General features: G+C 45.1%; 1 protein-coding gene and 1 long non-coding RNA gene across 4 annotated transcripts in view; one reads left to right on the top strand and one right to left on the bottom strand.

Annotated features, from left to right (window-relative positions):
* The window catches only part of LOC111857196 (inactive dipeptidyl peptidase 10), a 125994-nt gene that overhangs the window by 50948 nt on the left and 49240 nt on the right, over nt 1-25806 (top strand). The window contains exons 1-3 of one of the 3 annotated variants that reach the window (XM_023837803.2): nt 1222-1657; nt 17672-17786; nt 20370-20465. In XM_023837803.2, the coding sequence (XP_023693571.1) occupies nt 1598-1657; nt 17672-17786; nt 20370-20465 (271 nt within the window). In that variant the 5' untranslated portion in view covers nt 1222-1597. Of the gene's footprint in view, nt 1-1221; nt 1658-6069; nt 6280-17671; nt 17787-20369; nt 20466-25806 lie in introns of those variants that run through there. The other 2 variants (XM_072700337.1, XM_023837802.2) reach the window with 2 other exon arrangements.
* LOC140578650 (uncharacterized) lies at nt 121-12782 on the bottom strand. Its single transcript, XR_011982920.1, has 2 exons — nt 12441-12782; nt 121-825 (listed from the first exon to the last, which is right to left on the bottom strand). It is a non-coding gene; the product is annotated as an uncharacterized lncRNA (long non-coding RNA).

Below are 25806 nucleotides of genomic sequence, written 5' to 3'. Positions count from 1 at the left end.
ACCTTTCAGACTGTGAATTACCATTGTATGAATGACACACACGCACACACACACACACACGCACGCACACACTGACACACACACACGCACACTCACACAGTGAGAGACAAAGCAAGTATATTTGTGCATATATTTTTTATTCCTTGAATGTGACTGAACAATGACCTTCTTGCTGCTGCTGTCCTAGTTACACCTGAATTTGTAATACAGGCTCCTATAAAACCTGCTTTTTGTTCAGACTGAAGTTGAGATCCCAAGACCATGCCGCACTTTTCACTGCCCTCTTTTGTGATGTTTTCCTTACAAATTCTGCCAATTTTCAAGTATCTGCTGCACATTGCAGAGTCTTAGTGTGGTTCCTTGGTGGCTGTTTTACTTCAACATTCCGTTGAACGGTTTTACATGAGCCCTTTACAAATTCTTCTCTAAAATCACCCTTCAGCCTCCTTATGGGCTACCGTAATCGAGATACAGTCCATAATATGTTTGAGCTGGGTCTGGCGTTGGCTGCTATTGGGAAATCATCTCAGGGATGTTGCTGATGATAAAAAAAATCCCAGAATTCATAGCAACCGAACTTCCTTTCCTGCCGGCTGGGCCGGAGCTCGCCTTTTCGTTTCAGTTCCCTGTCGCCGTTCCTCTTTTCTGCCAAGGGCTGTTTCATGTTCACGTCGCTGCCATCATCTGCGCCGTCAGATGGAAGCTGTCCACTGATGCCCACACCTCAAACTGGGCTTCTCAGGCACAGGAGCCCGGATGATCAGTGGCTCTGGACAGTCCCATTTGTCCATCTCATATTACCCTGCTGTTGACTGCCAGTGATAGCTGGAGAGGAATGAAAAGCAGGCAAACTGTATTTCATTTGTTGCTTTCGTCTAGAATTTGATATCCATAAAATATACTGTCTTTGACTAAATGTTATGTCATCCTAAAGGTGCATCTCATATGACAATAAGAGCAGGAGGGACAGGGACTGGCTTGCGGAGTCAAAGATAATTTCTGCTCATCAGAAATATGTATTATATAATTTTTACAGTTAGTGCGTCTCTCCACAAACACTTTTTAATGGGTCTATTGAAATGTACAGATTAAAAGGACTTAATATAATTTAAAGAAATATATAACGCCAGCCTTATAGTACTTAATATGAAGGATGATAAGACCAAGACATGCCCGTTACATCATGTGTGTGATCCCCAGAGCCCCGCCGCTCCTCCCCCCGTGTCTTTGGGACTCAGGGTCTCCAGCTTACAGGCAGGAAAGCAGGATCTGACCATTTGACGCTGCCCCAGATGTGCGCATCGCCGAGTAGCTCGCCGCTCGGAATCCTGCCTCTCCGCCGCCTCGCACATCACGGGAGAAACCGGCACGTTTCGGGCGTCATCTGAGGACTTGTCCCGTCTCGGTCTTCGTGGGATGTGACCCAGCACAACCTTCAGGTTCCTCTGCGGATGCTTGCGGAGCGGATCGCGGCACGTCCATCACCAGCGTCTTGACGATCCCGATAGATCCCGTACCGAGCGGCACCCGGATGCATCAGCGTGCGGTTTAGGACGGACTATCCCCCGAAAGTGGCAATCATCCCCGAGGCTTCAGCATGACGGCGGCAGGCGAGAAACCGGTTCAGAGAGGGACCCAGCAACCCCAGCCGGACGAGGTAACCGCTGGAGCGGACGCCGGCTGCCTGTCAACTTGGGCTCGGGAATAATCACTGTAGTCATTTACAGTTTACCTGCTTTTACCCGGTTCAGTCCGCTCGTTTTACATCAATTACCTTATTCCTGTTGGTTTCTTTAAGTATCTTATTTATTTTGCATAAATCATCTTTAGTTTGCATCTTTTATCCGTTTATTTTAGACATTCTACTGTGCGGGATTTTGGTCTCCCCGGACCAAAGGGACAGCGGTATACTTATGCATGTTATGCATGACTTTAATATCACAGCTAATAAGTAAAATCACCGTGAGCCGCTCGGATACGTGACCCGCAACCGCATTTCTTAGCACAAACCCCCGGTCAGCGGGGAGCGGACAGCCGGCGCCTCGCCGCACTTCAAAGGCTCCTTTGTATCATTATATTTATACACACAAGCATCCACACGCACTTCGCATTAGCGATAGTAACAATAAATGCATATATTAGTGAGGTGTTATGTGTGTGTTAGCTGGTTGGTTTTTGAGCTCGCAAGCCGCTTCGTTTAAGCGGCGTTTGCTGGACATTGCGGGGTAAACGACAGGACGGCTAACGCCATTCGTGTGATATCAATTAGTCTAAAAAAAAAGAAGCTTTTCAGCTGTCGGATCGCTGCATAATTAGAACTCTCGGTGGACAGAAACCATTTAGGCTGGGTGGAAAGTATTGCAATTCAATGCTTGTCATGTAGTGTTTTTTTTCCAGTTGTTTCTAGTCCGGTTAAATTGTATGGATGCCAGGATTGGTCGTACTTCTGATGTTCTGTTTATGTTATCCACGTATTGTATATCAGGTAACTTGAAGGAAAAAAAAAACTAAATGGGATGCAGATGAAGAAATGCAGAGTTCAGAGACGCCACGGCTTCCCTTTTAAATGTGGGCTTTAGTAATGCATGGCGCACTATATTTACCAGCGATGTGCTCACATCGGGCACTCTTGATTAACGAGTTTAAATTAAGCCGAATGGCCTCGACATTTAGGCTTGATTTCTCTGTGCAGGTCTAGTTCAGAAATATTTTCCAATTCAGTTTTAAGCACACCTCTCAGTAAACACGCATGCTTTGCAAATGCAGCGGTCCGGCTGTGTGCGTTTGCTTCTAACGGGCACCGATTTGCAGATCCAGGGGTTTGCCGCTGGAAAGCCGCCGAAAAGACGGGCTGCTCCTTAAAGCTCTGCGCCTTACTTCTCCGAGCACATTCCGCTTAGAAACAGCGTCATCTCCTCAAATGTCAAGATCTGGGTCCCTAAAGCATAGCCGTTTTACATCACTGAAGTCATCTTGGCGAGCAAATGTGCCGTTTGTGGTTATAGAGAACATGCGTCTTTGAGGTTAGTTCCCTCTTGACACAACATATTCACATCTGGTCTGATTTGATTGCTTCATGGTTGGAGGTCAAAGTGGAACCTAAAGTCCGGAAAGCAGAACTCTTTCATGGGAGTGTGAATCGAGAGCATAACTAAGCATGAAATGGCTGTAACGCCGTTCTTGGGCAAACTGACATTAGCTCCTGTAGAAGCTCACATGAGGACTTGACAGCTGGCATTGTTATGATAAATAATATAGAAAATTGCTCCCATGAGTATATAACCAAGGTAGAGAACTTCTGGCTTCTCGGTGCTGAATTGGTCATATGGCATATATAGGCAACACAAAAGCATGGCTTGCCTTCCCAGGTACTGCTCTTCTGCATCACACTGAAGCTGGATGGGCCTGCATTTCACTCCCTAATAAACACTAAGCATATTGCCCTGCTCTGTGTCCTCATATGTGCATCGAAAGGGTTGGATATCATTACCACTGCAGTCAAAGTTGAAGAGGGAGAGCTTGCTGGTATCTCCAGGGGCTTTTAGTCAGGGTTCCGTTTCACTATGCTCCATGTTACTCTAACCATTCCTGCTGTGACGCAGATGAGTCAATAATCTGAGAGAGGAGATGTTCTGGTGCAGATGACACAGTGACACGGAATGGCTGGCTTTACACTGCGGACACTTCTGGTCATGTCAGATGGACACCAACCCAAGCAAGACTCTGGATAAATTAATCCGCGTCATTGGGTGAATCTGTATGCAAACTTGACAGTACTTGTGGTCTCGTGGAGCCATTTTACATCAGCTTGCATCGCCGAAGACCAGTTCCGATACTAAGAACGCAAGTACACGAGGGCAGTAAAAATCCCCAGTGTCGTTCTTGCCCCGCCCCAGATATCAAGGATTCATTGGTTGCATCCTCACTGAACAGGACCAATCCCATGATTGATTGCGCCTCAAGTTTGTTTTTGGAAGGCAAATTAGCAAAACCGGTCTTGCCAAGACCACAGGTACGGTCTTTGTGTTCTTCGTATTTAGATTCACCAATTGTTATTGACCATAGGTATCCCAGTTGCACTACCCAATGGCATTATGGGTAAATCAGCATCTTTACTAAACTGATTATGCAGCAGAGAATATTTAGTTAGTGATCTGAGTAATACATGTTTTTAACCCTCTTACAGAAAGTCCTCCACTAACGTTTCCTGTAATGTGATTTGCATTTAAATAGTATCTCGAGCAAGCCTTATTAATTAAGAGATTAGCAGTATCGGAACAGCAGCTCATGGTGGGCCGTAAGGACCACGGTCGACAGGCACCGTTTTCCAGCTTCGAGAAGGTCCCTTTGCTGCTCTTTAATGGTGTTTGATGGTGGCTTTTTAAACATCAGGCTCTAATTGTTTTCCTGCATGCTTACAGTCTTTGAAGTGCTCGGGCACATAAAGATGCCGATATACAAACGGCGCCTTTAATCTTCCGACGGTTTACAACGCCACATCAGATGAATCCTCTGAGATATTTTCATAAATAATTTAGATTGTACATAAAAGCGCAGCGCATCTTGGACTCGAAGCTGCCGATTTCCACTTCAGATGGAAATACTAATGCGTGAATCATTTTGTGACATATGCTCATCCCTTATCAGAGAAAATGGTACTGTTTGTATTTTTTACGGTTTCTGAGTAGAGCATACTGGTTTGTGTTTTGGCACAGACCCTCTCCTAATGTTCCCACGTATAGAATCTGTTTGATCAGTTCTGTATTATGTTTTACGCTGTCCGGACTTCTAATATGGAGACAAATGCCGGCCTACTGGTGTTTTTTAACTGATCTTGTTGTCATCATGCAAAAACTGGGGCAGCAGGCAGATGCTGACCCGCAGTGGCTATGAATCTTGTCAGTTGAAGTCTCAGAAGTGGTCCGATGATATGAATTAGGAACCACACTAAGTAATAATTAAACCCGTAACAGTCTTCATAAATTACCATTAACAACAAAACAACAACAATAATAATAACAATAAATAATAATAATAATAATAATAATAATAATAATAATAATGTCTTATTTATATAGTTTCTCGAATCCATGGATGTTTTACAATAAATACAATCCAACACAAAAACCATTAATCAGCAAAAACAATAACAAAAGCAACCGTACAAACTGGATGTTGTTTATTATAATATGTTTATTATATTGTTTTTCTATTAATGTAAATACTGTAAATAGTAATAAAGCAGCATATGTAGGTTGGGTAAAGCAGATTGATAAAGGTGGATAGATTAAGATAACGAGACCACATATCCTGACATACGTGAAACGAATGGACCCCTGTTCTGTTTCTCATAGCTATTCAGTGTTCGGAATACGTTTTGTGCTATTCTTTGTGCCAAAAGTATCACCTGAAGTTACGGGATTGAAGACGACTTTCTAATGCACATTAAAGCAGATGAGCAAATGTGTGGCGATTGGGTTTGTGTCCCCTTTTCTGTCCCCTCTCACACTGTGACAGTGATGTCATGTCAGCGAGGTGCTGGAGGCCTCGGGTGAGTATGATTGGCTCCTTAATGGCCCGCCGAATGTGCTGCTTGGGGACAGAATAAAACAGACAGATTCAAAAGCAAAATATCATTCCAGGGACAAATGGAAAGGCCAAAAACGAAATAGCGAAATGCTCATTGTAAATTGTCCTTCATACTCTGAAATGCTATTTCCTGTTTTGGGTTGTTTTTCTCTGGTTTCCTTCCTTTTTTGGTATTCTAATTTTATTTCTTGCACTTTTGGGACACTGTACCCAGACAGTGCATGCTTTCGATGGCCCATTTTACCCCCGGCCTGCTTCTCTGCACTGGCGACAGGTGGGAATTAAGTTGCGTGTCCCGCTGTCGCTCCATAGCATCGAGCTAATCGTTACTGACTTCTCTGACGGGACAGAGATGCTGCTGGGCGTCGCTGACCGGCGTGGCCCACGGTCGGCCAGCTTTAACACGGCCGAAGTCCGGCGTTAATCAGAAGTGAAAGCGAACGTATTGCAATCACGCTGGGGACAAGGAGTTCAGAAATGGCTGCTGAGGGGAGGCTCGCCACGTTTAATTGCTTTCCGAGCTGCAGGGCTCAGGGGACGGATGGAGAGTCCCGGCGCATGTCCCCTCGTAGCGAGTGCAAGTGACAAGGAAAGGAACAAGGACACCAGAGACCTTAGGAGGCACTTCACGGTTTTCTGCTCGGCAAGGGACGGTTTATTTATCCCTGAGCATCGTGGCGTGACTCGAAGGTAACAGAGACACACGTCTGCTGGGGGAGTTGTCACCTCATTGGGTTATTTCTGACAAGCTGAGACTCTTTGAAAAGATGTGAAATCATGGGGGATTATATAATATTTTGCTGTCCAGGATGTTGACATGTAAGTAAACATATAATGATGCTGACAAGTGAATGAATAAATTTGACCTTACTGCATCTATGTGCAACAAATTAGGTAAGCATTCAGTCTTCAGTGTTGTCTGGAGAAGTCGTTTCAATATGTAAATTGGATTAATGTAATTATGTTGTTCACAGCTTTGCAAAATGGTTTTCTAATCAGTCAGTCGATACTGTAATTGTAAACACTTTTTTTTCTGGGCAGTTTATCAACGGATAGCAATGAAAACACTGAATCCGGAAGAAAGAAGTCATCCTGATTTTGGGAAACTGGGAAAAGCAGCACTAGACTGAAAGAGTGCAGCGGGAATAAATGTAGGAGGGGGGATTTGTAGGGTTCGGCAATATCGTCACCATCCCCGGAGACTCGAGCAACGGCCCGGCTGGCCTGCCTTGGGAGGGGGGGTCAGGGGTGATTTCTGTCCCACTGGGTCACTTTGATGGGTTGGTTTTTAAAAGGGTATTGAGATGATAGCAGGTAGTGAGGAGAATGTGGGTGCGGGAGCTGCAGGGAGCACCAGGGATGTGCAGTATATAGGCGTGTGAGGGTTAAACAGGGATGTGTGCTTAAAAAAAACATGATAAGGGGTATTTGAAATGTCTTTGGTAAAAACTCACACTCACAGACACTCAGATCCCAGAAAAATACTGGGACATGAATCATCACAGACTCCTGACTTCTTATGTTTATATTCCTCAAGCTTCTACTCAAGACTCTTAGCTGCACTGAAAAGGAATGGATGGGTTTCATCTGCTAGTTTGCAGAGCACTTCGGGGCTGATAGGGGCGGAAGAGCGCCCTCTCTGGCACTTCTGTGACTTTTTTTTATGTCACAGAGATTATGAAATGCATCATCCTTTTATTAAAATCCCAAAGAGTACCCCATTCCCTTTGCCAAAGCAAGTTATGGTAGAGGTTATAATTTATGTGGGATTTGAACCCCTGACCTTCAGGTTATTAGCACGATACTCTGTTGAGCCACACAACAAACAGTAGCTGTGCTACTCTGCTTGTGTCTAATGACTGACTATGAGGGCTGCGGTAATTAATTTAAACTAAGTACTGAGATGCTGTGAAAACCTGTGCTGGGAGACGTTGACCTCCGCTTCCCGCACTTCCGGCTTTCCGTCCGGCATTCTGGGAAGACCGAGCGCCCGTCAGCTGGGCTGTTTGTTTGGGTTCCTGATTGTGCGCCTTTTCATTCCCAAAAGCAGCCGCTGAATGGCTTTGATTGCTCTCTGTATATTTTAAAGTGAAGAGAAAGGTTTTGCTGCTGCTGTTAATTTAAATTAGAACAGCCTTGACGGGGTGATTCCTAGAGTAGCTCTGAAAGGGGGCGGCTGCAGACGCAGTTGTTCTCCACGGCAGCGATAAGCATGTGCATTGTTTAAGGGTTACGGGGACGGCTCAGCTCCCACTGCTGTGGATTGTTCCAAAGCACTCCTCTTAAATTTGCTTTAAACCTTTAATCCCAAATTCTCCTTTCCGTTTGCATGTTATTACAGTTACTTTATATTGTTTTGACAAACCCAGTATTGTCAATACAGTTTATCAGCTGTTAAAGTTGTTTTGTACCAACGCTAAGCACGAGATGATTATTGGAACTCTACGCTTGCGATTCCTGTGCTGTTTCTGAGCCCTGAGTTACACTGGTGACAGAGAGGGTGACTCTACACTAACTCCAACTGCCCATGTTTTAATGGCACATGATAGAAAGTAACGCCTGGGGGGTCCCAAAAAATTAGGAGAATAACTGGATTGGTCTGGGTTGGGGGGCTCAATATGGTATGCTTACCTGGAAGTGCAGATTTGGGAGGGGGGTGGAGTTAGGATGATTCCAGGGGCCTCTGAATGACAGGGGCCCTAAAAAAATTGGAAAATAATTGGGTTGGTCTGCATTGGGGGGTACAGTATGATGTGCTTTCTTACCAGAAAGTGCAGCTTTCACTCAAACTGAAATTCCAGCATGGCACCTGCAGGGTTAAGCTGGGAGTGAAGATAATTCAGTTCTAATTATGGCTGTCAACTGCAGGAAGAGTTTCTGGAAAAGATGACTGGTTGGACTGTGTACCATTGCATAATATTGTTGGTGTTTTCCTGTCTTACTAGTCAAGTGAGTCTTTGACGTACTTGGAGATGGTGCACAAACACCCTGTTGTCCGTTTGCAGTCTCCCTGGCGTCAGGCCTGTTTGGTGGCTGGTTTCCTGGGTCATGTGATTCACTTTTATTAGCGGAGCGCCCTTCAAGGCTGTGAATATCAGCTTCAGGGGTCCTAAAGGGGCCCTAAGGGACTCGGCTTAGGGTTTTTAAGAAAGATGGCACTTAGAATTTAATACGACTTCCGCTGTCTTCTGAAACGACCCATTTACCGGCGTTTTATGAAGCTGGCGTGAACTGTACTCACTGTGTGCGGTCATTGTATTACTGCTGAGGGGGGTCTGCAGCCCCCAGGAACTGACAATTTTCATTTGTCATAATTTTAAGCAACAGCGGAACATCTTCAACTATCGCTGGCAGTGTTCGTCTTACATCAAGCAGTCGAATGTTTAACTCAAGCATCAACAACATACTCCATTATTCTGAAGGATTCAGTTAGATCAATCAAGTGCATGAATGTTGGCTTTCATATATAAAACCGGTCTGCCTCTGTCCTCTTCAGGGCTTGGAGGTTCTGCTTGTGCATCGACAAGGTTCGATAAATGCCGACTGCGCGAGATGGATTCTGCTTCGGCATCGCCATGCAATATAGTCCCTTGTTATGAGGCTCAGTGCACTTCAGAAAAAAATATCTGGCTATGTTTTCCTGGATGAAGAGGTACCATTATGATACTCAACTATTTATGTCCACCTATTCATTCCCCAGGCCCCTCAGAGCCAGGCCTGAATAAACAGTGATGTGAGGAAGGTCATAAAATTGCTCTTAATTCATAAAATTGCTCTAAAATGAAGTTAACAATCTGAAATGCATACAATAGCACTTAGGTGTATTTATTGGATTAACACATTGACACATGTCCTTAGACCAAGGTGAGACAGGGTAACGTGTCCTTAAATCAGCAGATCCTGATCTGAGCTGGGTTCTTCCACCAGCAGAATCCAACCATAGCAGTGACAGTCTCTGAAGACTGAAACACCTTGTACTATTGTGTTTTTATATCAGGTCAGGAATGTTACCTAACTATATACTCAGGGTTCACGCCATCCTTTATCCTTATTGTGGCCTTTCGGCAATGAACTTCTGGTAAAATGTTATTTGTCCATCTGTAGGGTTGATGCTGTTTTGCTGATGGTAGCAGAGTGATTTCTTGTTTTAGGAAACGTGATAATTAATCACATATTGATTAAATCATACAATCATGTAATATAGTAATGTATTCAGTAATATCCTATTGATTATTAGCTGATATGTAATTTCAACATTGCGCTTGTTTTGCTTGGGCTTGGACCTGTGCTACTCTCTACAGGCCAGGAAAACTCTGGGCCTCCTATACAACTGCCGGAAATTCACAATTATCATTCTGTGACAAATAGGAATGTGCAGGTTACTTGATTAACCTGAGAGGATCTGAACTGTGTCAGCAACCAGTGACCGTGTTGAACCAGAGCGGGTGATGATGAACAGGGGGTGAGGGTCACAAATTCATCAGAGCCTGATGCCTGTACGTTCCATGAATGATCTTATGTTGCACTTCTGGTGCTTGAATAGTCTTATTAGGTCCTTGCTTTGTTATAAGTTGTGTAGCTCCTGCTCCAGCACTGCTTACACTGGTACCTGGGCCTTCACTGGAAGCTCAGCCTATCTGCACTCATGCCTAGTCGACTTCCTGACAGCACGCATGTTTGTAATGTGTTATTTGCCTCACTTGTACGTCACTTTGTGACGTGTCCTGCTAAATATATGAATTGTAAACGATCCATTCCACTATTAATTAGAGACATCAAATAGATGCATCCTGCTTGACGATTCCTAGTTGTATGTCTCAGTTAATGGAAATTACACACAGCTGTCTTACAGAACGCACAAACATCACAGTGTTTGCAAGCTTTCCGTGTCTGATTCCCTGAACACGCCTGGAAGACTCCAAATGGAAGCAAACGCCCTCTTATCTCCTAAAATGAGGCAGCATAATCACCCTTTGCAAATTTGAACCGTAATTAATCAGTTAAATGTAATCAGAGAGAGTGATGACAGCTATCACTGGCTTGCAAAATGAATGGCTTCTACTTTACATTCTTTTTCAATGTAAAGGGCGGCTCATATTAGCACTTTATTGTGATAATTACTAATCAGTCTCCCTTAACCAGGGCAATATACTTAGACACAGCGGTTCATGCACTGTAAGCTTATAATTCATCTTTGAGGCAGTTATTGGGGTCAGCAGTGTCCCCGGCACAGTTGGAGTTGAGGACCTTGCTCAAGGACCCAGCGGTGATCTGGTTGCTCTGCCATCTGTGGGATTTAAACCCATGACCTTCTGCAGATAGGCACAGATCCCTAATCCACTTGAGCTACACCCCACTCCCAGGGACACCTGACTCAGGAATGGCACATCCACCCCCCCAGGCCTCCAGTGGTGTGGGCTGTATTCTCGTCTGTTGCATTAAGAGCCCTCGTGGAGTGGGGTAGGCGGCTCGTAAGGCCCGCAGCTCCACAGCTGAGGGCAGGCCGCCGTGTCCTCTGCTCCTCGGCCCAGCGGGTGGGTACAGCGGCGTGGGGGAGAACATGGCCCTCTGTTACACGAACAAGGTGGCCGCTGGAGCCGAATACAGGCCCCTGAGGAGTCGCAGCAGCCATGAATTATTCAGCTTAAGGTCCTTGCTGAGGATTAAATGCTTCTCAGCGTTATCGCCTGGCCTGATGGTTAGAGCAGAGGGTATAGCTGCTGAGCGCCCTGACACGCAGCTTTGGGTGCGTCCAGCCGCCAATCTAAGGTAAGTGCATAGCATCAGCACCAGCTAGGCTACCAGAGCCTTCACCAGGGGCCTCATGTATAAACGGTGCGTACGCACGAAAATGTCGCGTACGGCGGTTTCCACACTCACGTCGAGATGTATAAAAACGAAACTTGGCCAACCGCTACGCACATTCTCACTGCAGCTCCAAACATGGCGTACGCACATTTCTGCTCGAGCGGTTTTGTAAACTGACGGCACTCAAGTCATTGCTACTGTGGTTTCCCTTTTTAAACTCACAATCATGACGCTGACTTGATCAAATACACTGACATTAATAGTATGTTGTTTACAAATGTACGGCACCTAATTTTTAATCAATTTGTGACGATAAAACGGTGCAGAAAATGACCAAACTATTACAACTACCATGGCAGCTCTTGCGTTATTGGAAGACTTAGCTTATGGAAGAATTAGAAGAGAGCGCGTATTCAGGGATCATATACTGATTTCCTGTCCCATGATGATGACTGGCTTCTAAGTCGATTCAGATTTCCAAGAGCAATCCTTTTGGAGCTGTGTGCTAAACTGGGGCCAGCATTACAAAGGCAGACGATGAGGAATTGCGCTATAGGCTACCTGTTCCTTTACAAGTTCTGTCCACTCGCGGGTTCTTAGCCACAGGTGCTTTTCAGCGAGAACTTGCGGACCGATCGGGTATTTCTCAGGCAACACTGAGTCGCGCCATGCCGGCTGTATGGGACGGCATAATCTGCTTGTCACCCAGATATATAAAATTTCCTTACACTGTGGTTGAACAGGCAAATATTAAAGCGCAATTTGCAGCGATGTCCGGTTTTCCCAACGTAGTCGAAGCTATATCAACTGCGCGCACATTGCTATAAAGTCACCTTCAGAGAACGAATTTGCTTATGCTTATGTAAATAGAAAGCACTTTCACTCTATTAATGTACTCTATTAATGCACTGAGGGCACCTCTTGTACTATTGTCTGTAAGGATAAACAAACAGAATAAACGAAAGTAACACCGTATCTACGCCCTACGTATTATTCATAAACATGCAAGTAATTCAAACAAGTATGGTACGAGAAAAACTCACCCGCGATGACATCGGCGTCCCCCTTACCCGATAGAAGTGTGTCGCAGCAACTAGTTGCTCAAAGGGTGCGAGACCGGGAATTCCGCTACGTCCGCCTGTGCTGTTAAGACTCTTACGGTGAGCGGCCACTCGTTTCTTCACGTCGATTTTAATGTCCGAGTACTTCTTTTTAATTTCGGCCACCGTGTGAATTTCAGAACCAACACTTCTGACTCCGCCACGCTGTGCCACTCCGTCTACTTTCGTTTATTTGTGATGCCACTTATATCACCAAATAATATCACTTTTCTTTTCTCGATTTCTGTTAACATGACTTCCACTTCGCACTCGCTAAAATACCTCTTTTTCCATCGTGGTTTATCCATTGTTGTTTAAGAAAAACAGAACAAAGCGGACATTTATACAGATTTACATATGCAAATATACATAATTATGGGCGGGTCGGGGGGGCGGCTGTGGGCTCGTTCACGTACGTAAAATTTCACGCTCATTCGGATTTTTAAAGGAAATGTGCGTAGATCTGTGCTTACGCACAGTTTCATGCATCTGGATTTTTTTTTTTTGCTTACGCAGATTCCTAGTTTTGTCCGTACGCCATGTTTTAGTGTGAATTCTACGCACGTTGTTATACATGAGGCCCCAGGACCTTTATAAATAAACATCTTAAAGCATTTTTGATCTTGTCAGCCTTTAGGTTCAAGCACCTTTTGCTGTTAATTTACACAGACGTCGTGGAGGCTGAGACCCTGAGCCTTATCTTGTTTTATTTCTTAAGCCAGTGTTCCCCAATCTGCTCCTCGGGGACCCACAGACACGTCACGTTTTTGCTCCCTCCCAGCTCCCGGGAGCGAAAATGGGGACTGTCTGACAAGGAGCTTAGAGGGAGCAAAAACGTGGACCGACTTTGGGTCCCCCGAGGACCGGATTGGGAAACACTGCCTTAAACCAGTCATTCTATCCGTCGATCCATAATGAAAATAAATCACAGCAATGGTGCCAAAAACTTCCCAACTCTGGACGATTTAACAGCAGACGGCAGCTTTCAGCCATTCGGGAGCATTTAGCTTCTCAGCCTTGTGATTCCAGCCGTCTGTGAGAAAAGAATAAAAGCATGCGCTCACTAAGGAGTCGGGAGACATCCCCAGATTCACTCATTACCCTTGTTTACAATGGCTTGGATTCGTGATCCGGGGAGGAACGGCATCCCAGTCGGAGACCCTGTCACCGTTCCTGCCTCTCCCTTGTCGGCTGTCGGCAGAGAGGAGATAATGGGAGAGCTGGGAGTAGCCGTCACGCTGACGTCTGCAAAATTTGGTCTGAAAAACACAGAACGTGTTTTATGTGCTTTAAATCAAAAATTTAAACTAGGGTCGGTGCTTGAAATGGCATCTATCAGTATAAAATCCATCGGTGTATGGTCCATTATTTTAATACATGATTGTAAGTGGTGTGTGGCTCAGTGGGTCGGAAGGTCGCCGGTTCAAATCCCAGGGCCGGCAGAGCAATGTTGACGTTAGGCCCCAGAGTAAGGCCATTAACCCCCAATCGCTCTGATGCTGGCTGACCCTGGGCTGTGACCCCAAGCCTGCTCTCATCTGTATCGCCCATGGGACAGGCAACAAGGGAATTTCCCCGTGGGGATGAATAATGTGGGCAAGCAGTCCCCAGGTTAAAACGTCTGGCTTCAGTGGTTCGTCGGCCCAAGGTATGGTACAGTACCATATATAGTTACATTTATTACTACTGTATTATTATTATCATCATCGTCATCAGTGTTAGGTATTTCAGGTCCAGAAGCTACAAATCCAGACCAGGATTTTGTTCCAACCGACATGAACAACAAGCTTATGCTCAGCTGATTGGTAGAAACAAAATCTTGGTCTGGATTTGTAGCTTCTGGGCCTTAAAATGCTCAACATTGATGATTATTGTTATTATTATTGTTGTTATTGGGGCGGCATGGTGGTGCAGTGGTTAGCGCTGTTGCCTCGCACCTCTGGGACCTGGGTTCGAGTCTCTGCCTGGGTCACATGTGTGTGTTCTCCCCGTGTCATCGTGGGGTTTCCTCCGGGTACTCTGGTTTCCCCCCGCAGTCCAAAGACATGCTGAGGCTAATTGGCATTGCTAAATTGCCCAGAGGTGTGCATGTGTGAGTGAATGGTTTGCGAGTGTGCCCTGCGATGGGCTGCCCCCCCCCCATCCAGGGTTGTTCCCTGCCTCGTGCCCATTGCTTCGGGGATAGGCTCTGGACCCCCCACGACCCAGTAGGATAAGCAGGTTGGACAATGGATGGATGGATTGTTATTATTATGATTGCTATATGCTGTATTATTATTTAACTTTAAGATGGACTTAAAGTTATGGATGCCGTTCATAATCTGGGGACTGCCTGTATTATGTTATGATGTAAGCTTGTATATTTGTGAGCCGAAGCCTCGCCGCTATAATGCATTTCCTAAACATTGCACAATGTGCCTAATGTACGTGACACATGCTGCTATTGTAGTTGATAATATATATGCAGATCGAGGAGAATAATTACATGAAGATGCCAAGAACAACTGCAGGCCTACTGAGGAGGACACCTATGAGCTGTGTACAGACACATCTGGCCACAGCTGCATGCCGCCTTGCCATCTGGATTGCAGCCATGCCTGTGGTAGTGGGGCATAAGGGGGGGTGGGAAGGGGGGAGGCATGCTCGACTGAGTGGGGCCGCCCCACCCTCTGAGGATGGGAATGTAATCAGGGGCCAGTGACCTGTTAGCCACAGTTGGTGATGATGGGAGGAACCCCCCCCCCGTCACCACCAGCACCCTCTCCCATTGGCTGATCAGCTGTATCACCACACGCCCCCGTGTCCCTTTGTCTTCATTAGGCTCTAGCTGCCGCCGTCTTTATCCCCGCATTCCTGCAGTCCCGTGAGACTGATAAAAAAGCCCCTGTGCTTTCCTCCTCCGACCTGTTCCCGTGAAAATGCGCATTTCGACAGTTGTTTCATTTACCCATTCTGCTGGAAGAAAATCGCAGCCGCTCCTCGTACACTGCGCTCGGATTCAGTTATGTGCTGGTATGTTAAATATACTCCATCTATTTATTAGATAATTTTGTTTATTGACCACAGAACAGTCAAAGAGAGGTCTGGCTTGTGTTGTCATAGTTATGATGACAGCTTGTTTTCCTCTTGAGGTCTTTGCAACCTTCCCTGTTTCCAGCATCCAAAACAGGAAGGACAGTGAACGACAGTATGGGGGTCGACTCGGGCGATAAAAAGCTTTGAGACGTTCTCTGTCCAGCTGACTATTCAGCTATGCTACCTGGTAACTTGGGTTGAGTCCTCACACCTGTTGAGAGAGAGGTCTCTGGGGGATGGTGGATGTTAGCTGCAAGGAACATGAAGTTCATTCATGTTTCCAGTCTACATGTTATGGTCTTGTTTTTATGAAGTCTAGTGTGTATGCACTTCAAAAGACCTCTCTTCCCAGAATTCCCTGGTGCAATGTGGATAACCTCTTGTGCTGAATGGTTCTTGGCATCAATCCATCCATCCATCCATACTCTAACCACTTTTTCTAGTAAGAGCCTATCCCAGGTAACGCAGGACAGCAGTTATTTCTAAGAAGCTGCTGTATTGTGCAGTCAAAGAAAACTTTAGATTATCTTGATGTTTGTGTAAAACTATGAAATTTTGTCTGTCAAAATATGTCAGCTGGGCCATTTCAAAACCTCGTAAAGCAGGGGTCTCCGACTCCGGTCCTGGAGAGCTACTATCCAGGAGGTTTTCTGTCCCGCTTGGCTTCTGATGAGCCACACCTGCTCCTGGTATTTACCTGAGAACAGGTGTGGCTCATCAGAAGCCAGGTAGGATTGGAAACTGACCTGATAGTAGCTCTCCAGGACCGGAGTTGGAGACCCCTGTCCTAAAGTCTCCCCAGTGTTTGCAGCAGCACACACATTTCTTTTTATTTATTTTTTTACTCGAGCACTACCTCACCTTGTTTGGCTAATCAATACCTCGCTGAATTATTTAACTAATTAAGTTAATTAATTAGCTGAGCTGGTGGTGAAATTTAATAAATACTTGGCATGGCAAGTACCCCTAAGAAAAGGTTTGGGAACTGTTAGGGTGTTCATCAGACAATATATCAATAACTGTTTGGAGAAATTTTTGTTAATTTTTTATTGAATTACTATATTTCTGTATGTTATAATGCTAACTTGTGTTTTTGTTTTTCATGCAAATATATGCTTGCTACCCAAATGTCGAGCCTTACACATTTTCTTTGACTGCCTAAGACAATGCTGCACGTGCCCAGAGGAGGCGTGTTGGTCTCATGACAATGATTCATGGGTCATCAGGATTGCCCTGTGTTTGGGCAGCCTACTTTCATCATCACACTTTCGCTTGATGAACTCTTCTATCGCCCTGCAATTCTCTGTGAGTTTTAGATGTTCCCAAGCAACATCCAAGTAAATTAGGCCCAGAAAATTCCACGGTGTTGAAGGACTGACGGTGAGAACTTTGATACCCTCTCATTAAGGAAATCCTAACAAGCAGAACTGGGCTTTCTACCTCTGCAGATGGCTGCAGATCTGCTTTTGAATAAATGCTCAGTTCATCAGGAAGAGCAATAGTGAGCGGATGTTTTGCTGTGCTGCTCATGCTGGGGAATGTTAGGGAAGGCCTTCGAAGTTTATGCGCCGCTTCTGTGAATATACCCGTGTTGCTGTGGAATCTTCCTGTGTGCTGAAGGAAACACAAACGCTCATTTGCTACGCAGCCATGCCCATGAACTCCCTTGTGTTCGGCTGCCTGAAAGTGATCGATAGGCCGTGCCCAGGATGAGGGTACGAGAGTCTGGCCCGCATCCCGACTACTCAGGTCTGTTCGTATCCTTTCGGGCCCTCAAGAAACATATTCATCTATCCAGCATCTGCAGGCAAGTCAGTCAAATGCCCAAACCGTTCCCTGGGCTGAGTGAGAAGGAAGCTTACTTCATGCAAATCTGCTGGCAGAAAACAGTGAGCATATATTAGAAATGTGCTGCACAGTGATGGTTCTGCAAACTAGCGACTGTGCAATGGGGGTCCCAGGCTTCCTGCTAAGGATGGGTGCTCATTTTGCCAAAGGTTCTCCGCTCATCAGGCTTTTCTCAGTTCTGTACACACGCGGTGGAGCTTGCAGGTGAAGAAAACCCCGGTGTTCACTCATGGTTATCCGTTTGCCCACAGGACCTGAGCACCGGAAGCCCCCCCCAGAGGAACTGGAAGGGCATCGCCATTGCTCTGCTGGTCATCCTGGTGGTCTGCTCCCTGATCACCATGTCCGTCATCTTGCTCACCCCAGGTACACTGCAGGTCACTGCATCCGTCCACCAGTTAATCTACAAGTTATGAAATATTCATTTTATGGGTTGTAAGATTGTGCTCTTATATCGTCATGAAGGTTATGGGTCCAAAATTGGTCCCAGACTCTTTTATGCCAAGTTTGGATGTTCTTCCCTAGTCTGTGGCTTCCTCTGGTCCAGTTCAGTCCAGTTTCACATTTTCCTTCCTAACCCTAAAAACTGATTGGTGATTCTAAATCGGAGGGACCAATCCTGGTATTTGAGGGAAAGACTCCTGCATTTCAGCATTTTAATTACAAAGTGGTGAGGTAACCAACATGACACTTATAAAAAGTAAGGGTTCGTGTTGAGGAGGGCTTCCTGTTCTCACCCCAATCCGTAGGAGGTCAGTCCTGCCGTATTACAAACTGTTAAAATGCAAGTTGCATGGCAGTAACACTTATAAATACCTTCATAATGCATTATAATGGTAATTAGAATTAAGGATACGTTGTACTGCATTAAGGTATCTATAGCACATTATACAGTAGATGAGAGCTTCATAGAGCATTCATAATGCATAAACATGGCTATAATGTGTTATGACTTTTTATAAACAGTTATAGCCCTCTCTATAATAATTTATGCATTAGGAAGATGTCTATAATGCATTATACACGACTGCTTTAAGTAAAGTGTCACCAACCTGGACCTGGGCTCTCATATGGGAATCTCCTGTTGTACCCGTGGGAGGGGATTTTGACCTGAATTGCCTCAGGAGATTTACACCTGTAATGCGTGGGTATAACAGCCGTGCAAGGAAGGAAAAAGGAATGAAGGAAAGTGCCTTTTTAGCAAGAAATGTCAAAAAATGCTGCTCAGTTCATGTGCTCCCTTCAGACTCACCGAAAGGTGACGATTCATTCTGTCAAACATGGAAAAACACAGTCTTACATTTTGCTGGCATATGGCCCTTTCCTTTGACAGAAGTTATAAACCAATAAAATAAAAAACAGGCTAAAATGTAAAATAAATAAATACATACATACATTTGCATGATGAAATACAAACAAAAACAATGACGGTATATAATGTGTCACAGGAGTGGTTTGTCTGTAGCCTCCAGACCTGTAGTGTCCCGCTGGGTGTCTCACTCCAGACGACAAGGTCTGCTTCAGAAGCTGTTTTATTGCTGCTCAGAGAGTGAAACCAGGACCGTTTCCAGGTCACGTTGAGTGGCACCATCAGCCTTCCTCCACAAAGACGCTTGACGTCACGGATTGAAAGGGCTGACATCTGGAGGCCTGTCCCTCGGCGTGCGGGTGGCAGAAACGTGACACGGCGAGCCTAGCAGAGAGCATAAGCGTGACGTAAACAAAGGCAGGCACATGGTCTCATAGACATGGGGCACTGATGTATGTGAAAGGAGATAAACCAGTGGGGTCGTTACAGAGGAACTGGCGGCTAGATCTGGTGGAGAGGGAGTGACAGATAGCCAGTGGCCCACAGTGTCCCACCAGAAATGCAAGTAGGAACGTGACAGTCTGTCAGAGGGCCGACACCAGCACACCGTAACAACTGCGCATCTTAGCATTTTTTATTTTTCCTTGACAATGGAGTAAAGCTTATAATATATATTAATATCTCAGATGCACGTGTGTCCTCTCCTACGGCCAGTGGAAAATTTCCCTGGTGCTAAACCTAGGCGTCCATATAAAAACTAACCAAATATGACAAACTGCGTGAATCTGAAATATAGAATCAGAGATTTATCTGCTTTGCATTATTATGGGCTGTTTCTGTTTTTTATTTGCTTTCCCTATTGAATGAATGTGGAAAATCCATAGTTCAGCCGTGGAGTTAATCTCACGCTGTGGCACGGCGATTTATTATATAAGATTTTGCGACTTCGATCGGCGAGCATCCTGCTCCTCCAGACTCTGCGTGCCGCTCTCTGGCGTCCTTTAACGACGGCGGCAGTTTGCAGAGATCATTGCGTTCGTCTGAATCCAGCTCTCCCCGCGGACCTTTCATCCCGGCTCCATTTAATCGTAAATGAAGAACAGCCTGAATGCGTCTCTGAGTCAGTCGGGCTACGTTGGCCACTCTGCACTGGTCTGCGCCCCTTTGGCAGGACGGCTGCTTTCAGGGGCGTCCTGTTTCCCCGCCCGTGTCGCCACACGCTGCAGGCTTTGTGGATAAGGCCGGGAGGCGCCCAGACAGCGTGTCCTAATAAATTTACCCGTCACCTCAGCAGCCTTCAGCATTATCAAGAGTTGTAGGGGATTTGTGCTTGGAAACAACAGCAATAAATAAAACAGAAAATAAACTACAAACCCATAGTCCTGACAATTGCTATAAAGTATATAAGTATTAGCGTCGCTTGCCAAGAGAACCAAAAGCAAAACAATTTTATCAAACAATTTCCGTTAAGTGCTTGTCTCTAGGGTTCTGTGGGGACTTGAGCCAGGAGCAGAGTCTCCATTATCAGGCGGCCAGTCAGTGAAGTATTTCTGCTCGCGCATCATTGTGTTTGAGAGTTGCTGTCGTCACCTCGCCTGGGCAGTCGGCGGTGACTTAGCGTGACGTTCCTCTCCTTGCAGCCGACTCGTCTGGGGGCAGCGACACCAAGCTGACCGTGGACGACCTTTTCAAGCCCCACTTCGTCCCGCACGACCCGGAGGCCACGTGGATGAGTGGTGAGTGTCTTTTGGCTCCGCTTATTTGTGCCGTGTGGAAACCGGACAGTCGCTGAACATTCAGGGTGGTTGGTTAGTTAGTACTAAGCGGTGAGTGAAGTTCCCAATTTGTCAGCTCCGAAATGACCACAGTAAAATGAACAAAGGGGTGAATTATGCTGGAATGTTTCTTGTTTGTGGTCTTATGCCTTCATTTGGAATCTAATTAGCTATGCAACTCCAGCTCTCTTTTTATATAAAGAAACAGTCAAAACATTTGGCAAGATAATTATTTCCTCTGTGGAAAGATGATAAAATATTTTAGCCCCACTTGTGGGGGTGGGGCTTCATTCTTTGTACAGTTCGTATTTCATCATGAAAAGAAAAGATTCTCGAAGAAAGAAACCACAAAAAGCGCTACTGCACTGCCATAAAGCGTGAGCACAGTCACAGTGAAGTCTGTCTCTCTATCGCCTTATAAATACATCACTGTATTGATCTTTGGAGAGATTCTAAAGTCGCAGCTCGCAGGCAGAATAAATGTGTTTAACTCAGCAGTAAACTGATTTTTTTAATTGCGTGTAGATAGGTGTGGGCAGTTAGGATCAGGATTATTACTGATTTTGGTGTGTTCAGGTGTGCGCACTTATGGACACAGAGAAAGCAGCTGCCCTTCTTTGACACCAATTGATTTCATGGGCCCCCTGCTGGAGGGTGGGTTAGATATCAGCCAAAACTACTTTCCTCCTTCTTGGAGGACGAGGTTCAGGTGATTGTTTGGTCTGATAAGTACCATATCCGTAAACCACATGGTCAATACATTACCCTGTCATTACTAGTGTCATTAGCTGAAGAAGGAAGGATTTTTTTTTTGGGGGGGGGGGTTATTACTCATCTGTCTACAAATGCCGAGTCTAATATAGGACTGTCAGTGTTGGTATACCAAAAATAATGGGGGTTATCAGTTAGGAACTAGCGTACTATATAGAATGGATTTGATACAGGCTCACACAAAGGAGTCCAAATAAGGTAAGTAAAGCCAAGGTCATCGCTACAAGCTCATCTGGAGAGCTGTCTCAGCTCGAATCACCTCCGCTAAAGAAGGACACTTAGCCCTTCAGAGCCGCTCTGCTCCTAAGTAGACCACCTAAAACGATCCTGGATCTGATCGGGTTGGCATTCACCGGGTGGCTGCAGGCCAGAACTTTCACATTGATAGCAATCTGTGAACTGATAGGAGTATTTAAAATCCCAGAAGGTACAGAGGTAATACACCCAAAGGGAGTATTATGGTAGCTGCGGGAGAGAGGCAAACAGGCATTACCGGAAAATGGGACTTTAATGCAGAATTGTGTTTGGTTGGAGTTGGGTCTTAGGCCAGTCATGAGCCAGCAGGACAGCTGTATCATATCATGGAGTCGGGGTTATGTGCTTCTCAGCCTAGATCAGGTGGACATTTGGCATCCTTCTTGCATTATTATTTAATGATTGATACTTTATTGATCCCTGTGGGGAAATTCTCTTTATTCCTCCCTCAACCTTCTCTCTGTAGGTGAGAGTAAGCTGGCTGTTGTGGCGCCCATGGAGCTGGGGGTTAAGGGCCTTGCTCAAGGCCTAATGTTTAGGGGAGCACACTTGTAATCGAAAGGTTCGAATCACCAACCATCAAAGTACCACTGAGGTACCCTGAGTAAGCAACCATCCCCAAGCACTGCTCCAGCTGCCTCCTGCTATGTCCCAATATCACATATGGGTTAAATGTGGAGGGAACATTTTGTTGTTGTGCGCTGCATGCTGTGGTGTGTCAACAATGACAACTAATCACTTTCGCTTCATTTGCCAAGGCTGGGCTTGAACTGGTAGCTTTCTGATCATAGGCACAGTGGTTTGGCCCACTGAGCCATACACTGCCCCTTTTAAAAATAATAATAATAATAACAATAGTAGTAACAATAATAATAGTAATAATAATATAACAACAACAATAATAATAATAATAAATAAATAAATACATAAATCCATTGTAAATATTATGCATATCACTATTATTATTATTATTATTATTATTATTATTATTGGTTTTTGATGATGGTGGGATCGATGCACTAAGGGCTGGTGTCACTGCCTGCTAACTGCAGCTCACTCAGCAGCGATGCACATCTGAGCTGTTGATTTACTGACTGTAATTATGCAAACAACTCCAGGCGCGATGGCAGCATTAGCATATGGGTCGATCCATTAAAGCACCTCTCTTCTTGTCTGTTATAATTGCCCGAGCGTGGCCGGTTTCCGGGGCCTCTCATTTGCATTCCCGTGCCTGAGGCCTCCTCCTCCTACTCCTCCTCATGCTCCTCCTACTCCTCTTCCTCCTGCTCCTCCTCCTGCTCCTCCTACTCCTCTTCCTCCTGCTCCTCCTCCTGCTCCTCCTACTCCTCTTCCTCCTGCTCCTCCTGCTCCTCCTACTCCTCTTCCTCCTGCTCCTCCTGCTGCTCCTGCTCTTCCTGCTGCTCCTCTTCCACACACTTCTCGTCCCGTTTAGTGCCGGTAGAATCATTGGCCACGCTCGCGTTAAGGTGACCGGCTTAACACCTCCCACCCCCACGTGCTGCAGAACCCGTGTAATGCTGCGCTCATGAGATTCGACCTTAATGAGTTGCCGTACTCCATATGCACCACAAATATATATTTATTCATTATTTTCCTCCCTCTGTTTGGAGGTTCTGATGGGAATTCTCTCATTAAATTTTTCATTAAACTAATTTCACATATTTTACCTGTCAGTCTCAATGTGCCTTGTCACAGTAATAAAGTACAGAGTTTAATAATGTAATAAAGTGAAAAACAAACAAGCATGAATAAATTAACATAAGCTACCAACTTTCAAGCTATTTTTTACAGGGGTATGTGTAGCACTAGCCTGTTTCCTGATTTAATTTCTCCCCTCATTCTGTCGACTACCTGAGCTGCAGATACTTCATTGGTTTTATAATATGCCTTTATTCCGAAATGTTTATGCTTGTTAAGAAAGGTTTGTCATCCGTCTCTGTGCTTATTTGTGGGCTTATTTCAGCAGGGACAGTTCTATTCTCTATTGACCTGCAATCAGGCACTCATTCTCTGCCTGGATATTGTTCACAGTAATATGGTACCTTCCCACATTTCCACAAACAGGCCACGGGCATTACGTCATGCTTTGTGATTGGCTTTCACACTGGAGAAACCCATTTTGGTCGAGACATTCTATGCGCAGCTGGCAAGCTTTCAGAAATGCAGCATTCTAGGCCCAGGTTCTGGGGTCCTGCTGGCATGTGGGACACAATTGGGGTTCTTAGTGTGGGGACTGTTTGGTGTCATCAGCGGTTATTGATGAGAAATGTGAACAGGCAGGAGATGGTACTAAGGATAACTACCTATCCTGCCCCTATTTTTGCTCCCCGGTGGCTTTTATGCATCCTGCTGCCATGTTCTGAAATACCGCAAGGTGACTGAGGAAGCCTGACTCAGTTGGAGAATTTCTCTTCCTGAAATGAGCTACCAGGTGTGAATAATCATTTTGCATCATGGGTAAGAGTGCTACAGTTTGGATCACACTCAGAACATCCACAAGGTCAATGGACCACAAGTATACGTCTAATCGTGTTATTTTTAAGTCCCATAATTTTACCACAGGGAGCTCGTTAACCAAAATTAATGTATTTATGAAACGACTAGAGAGCAATACTTTATTAGAGCCTTTCATGACTGAGCTGTGAAGGAGAACTAAAGTTGCATACGTGCATTCTCAGTGCCCTGAATATAGTGGTCCTGCTGCCCTTTCTCTGGAATACTGACTCATTTCAGAAGTCGGTGCTCAGAGGTAGAGAAACGGCGAGGGACTCGGTACGTGTGCAGTTCAGAGGGAGAACGGTGGCAGATTTAAGCAGCTTTGAACGGGGAATGGCAGCGAGCATTTCAGAAAGCATCGCCCCCGATGAGGTTTTCACACGCGGCAGAGCCATGACTGTATGGAGAGCAGCCCTACCACCCCAAAGAAATACAGATAACTCCATTCCTGCAGCTGGAAACAACTGATCGATCAGGGAGGCAGATGAAGGAGAAGCGGTACGGTCAGCGGGCTGGGAGCTTAGCACAGCGGCGGTGAGGGGAGACACACGTACAGTGAGAGTTTAACACTCCTCTCTCGACTGTGTGGCCACAGTGAGCTACAGGTACGGACAGAGATGGGCAGTCTTTCAATTAAATGCATTTGAAATGTGTATTTACTTTTGAGTAATTTGTAATTTGCATTTTGCCGGACGGAAAAAAAAAAACAAATGTAATTTGTAACAAAATACTTTGAGAGGTTGTGTTTCATACATTTAAAACATTTAAAATACTACATAAAATGTCATTTTGTTTGTTTTATGCCATTATAAGAACCTTCATCAACAGGCTTACAGGATTTTAAATATAGCCTATCACCATCTTTGGCTAGTTGCAAGTTGGGCCCAACTTGCTCGTTGTGAACTTGAGCAGTAATCCCGCAGGGATTGTGTTTCAATTGGCTGGTGGCCATGGAAATTTGACAGTCAACTTGATTTAATGAATAGCCATTCTTTATTAATACAAGTGCACATATTCATTATGATGTAATAACGGAACAAAAGCCACAATTCACCATGATCCTTGAAGACCAAGACAGGCACATATGTGTTGATGTTCAGCACTGTTTGTTTGCACATTGTTTTCGTGAAATAATCATGGGCTACAGAATCAAGTAGCCAACCTCGAAGGTAATCCAAGAAAAGAAGCTGCTTTTGTACGTGGTGCAAATTGCCTTTAGGTGAAGTATATAGTAAAATATACTCTCAGATATTGGTCATTGAATGTCATTGCAGGACAGAAAAATAGCGCAATTAGAAAAGAGCTGTGCTGTGCTCTAGAACTTGTGAATTAACCTGCTAGCCTGCTAATAGTGTTCTAGTTTGTTTTAACAGACATGCTCAGGCAGTGTCATCTTGTGGTTCTTCATATATGGAAGCCTTAATTAGTGACGAATCAGCTACTTTTGTTCCTAAGGACGAAATTAGTTTCTACCAATTAAATGTAGCAGTTTTTATAGCCACTGAGCCTGTGTAAAAGGGAAAACTCGATGTTGCATGTTATATGCGTGTATTGTATGCTTGTTCGGCACCCTACTGTAAGATAAAACGGAAAATTCACACATTATGTTAATTAATTTAAGAGAGAGCTGTTGTGCCTCATTTGACGTGCACATGCACACCACAGTGCCTCTGTCAGCCACTGCCACTAATTCTGTGGGAAACACTGGGTATAAATCCATCCATCCATTGTCCAACCCGCTTATCCTACTGGGTCGCGG

This window comes from Paramormyrops kingsleyae, chromosome 16, assembly GCF_048594095.1.
Source record: "Paramormyrops kingsleyae isolate MSU_618 chromosome 16, PKINGS_0.4, whole genome shotgun sequence".
NCBI lineage: Eukaryota > Metazoa > Chordata > Actinopteri > Osteoglossiformes > Mormyridae > Paramormyrops > Paramormyrops kingsleyae.
This window is presented reverse-complemented; position numbering and strand designations above follow the sequence as displayed.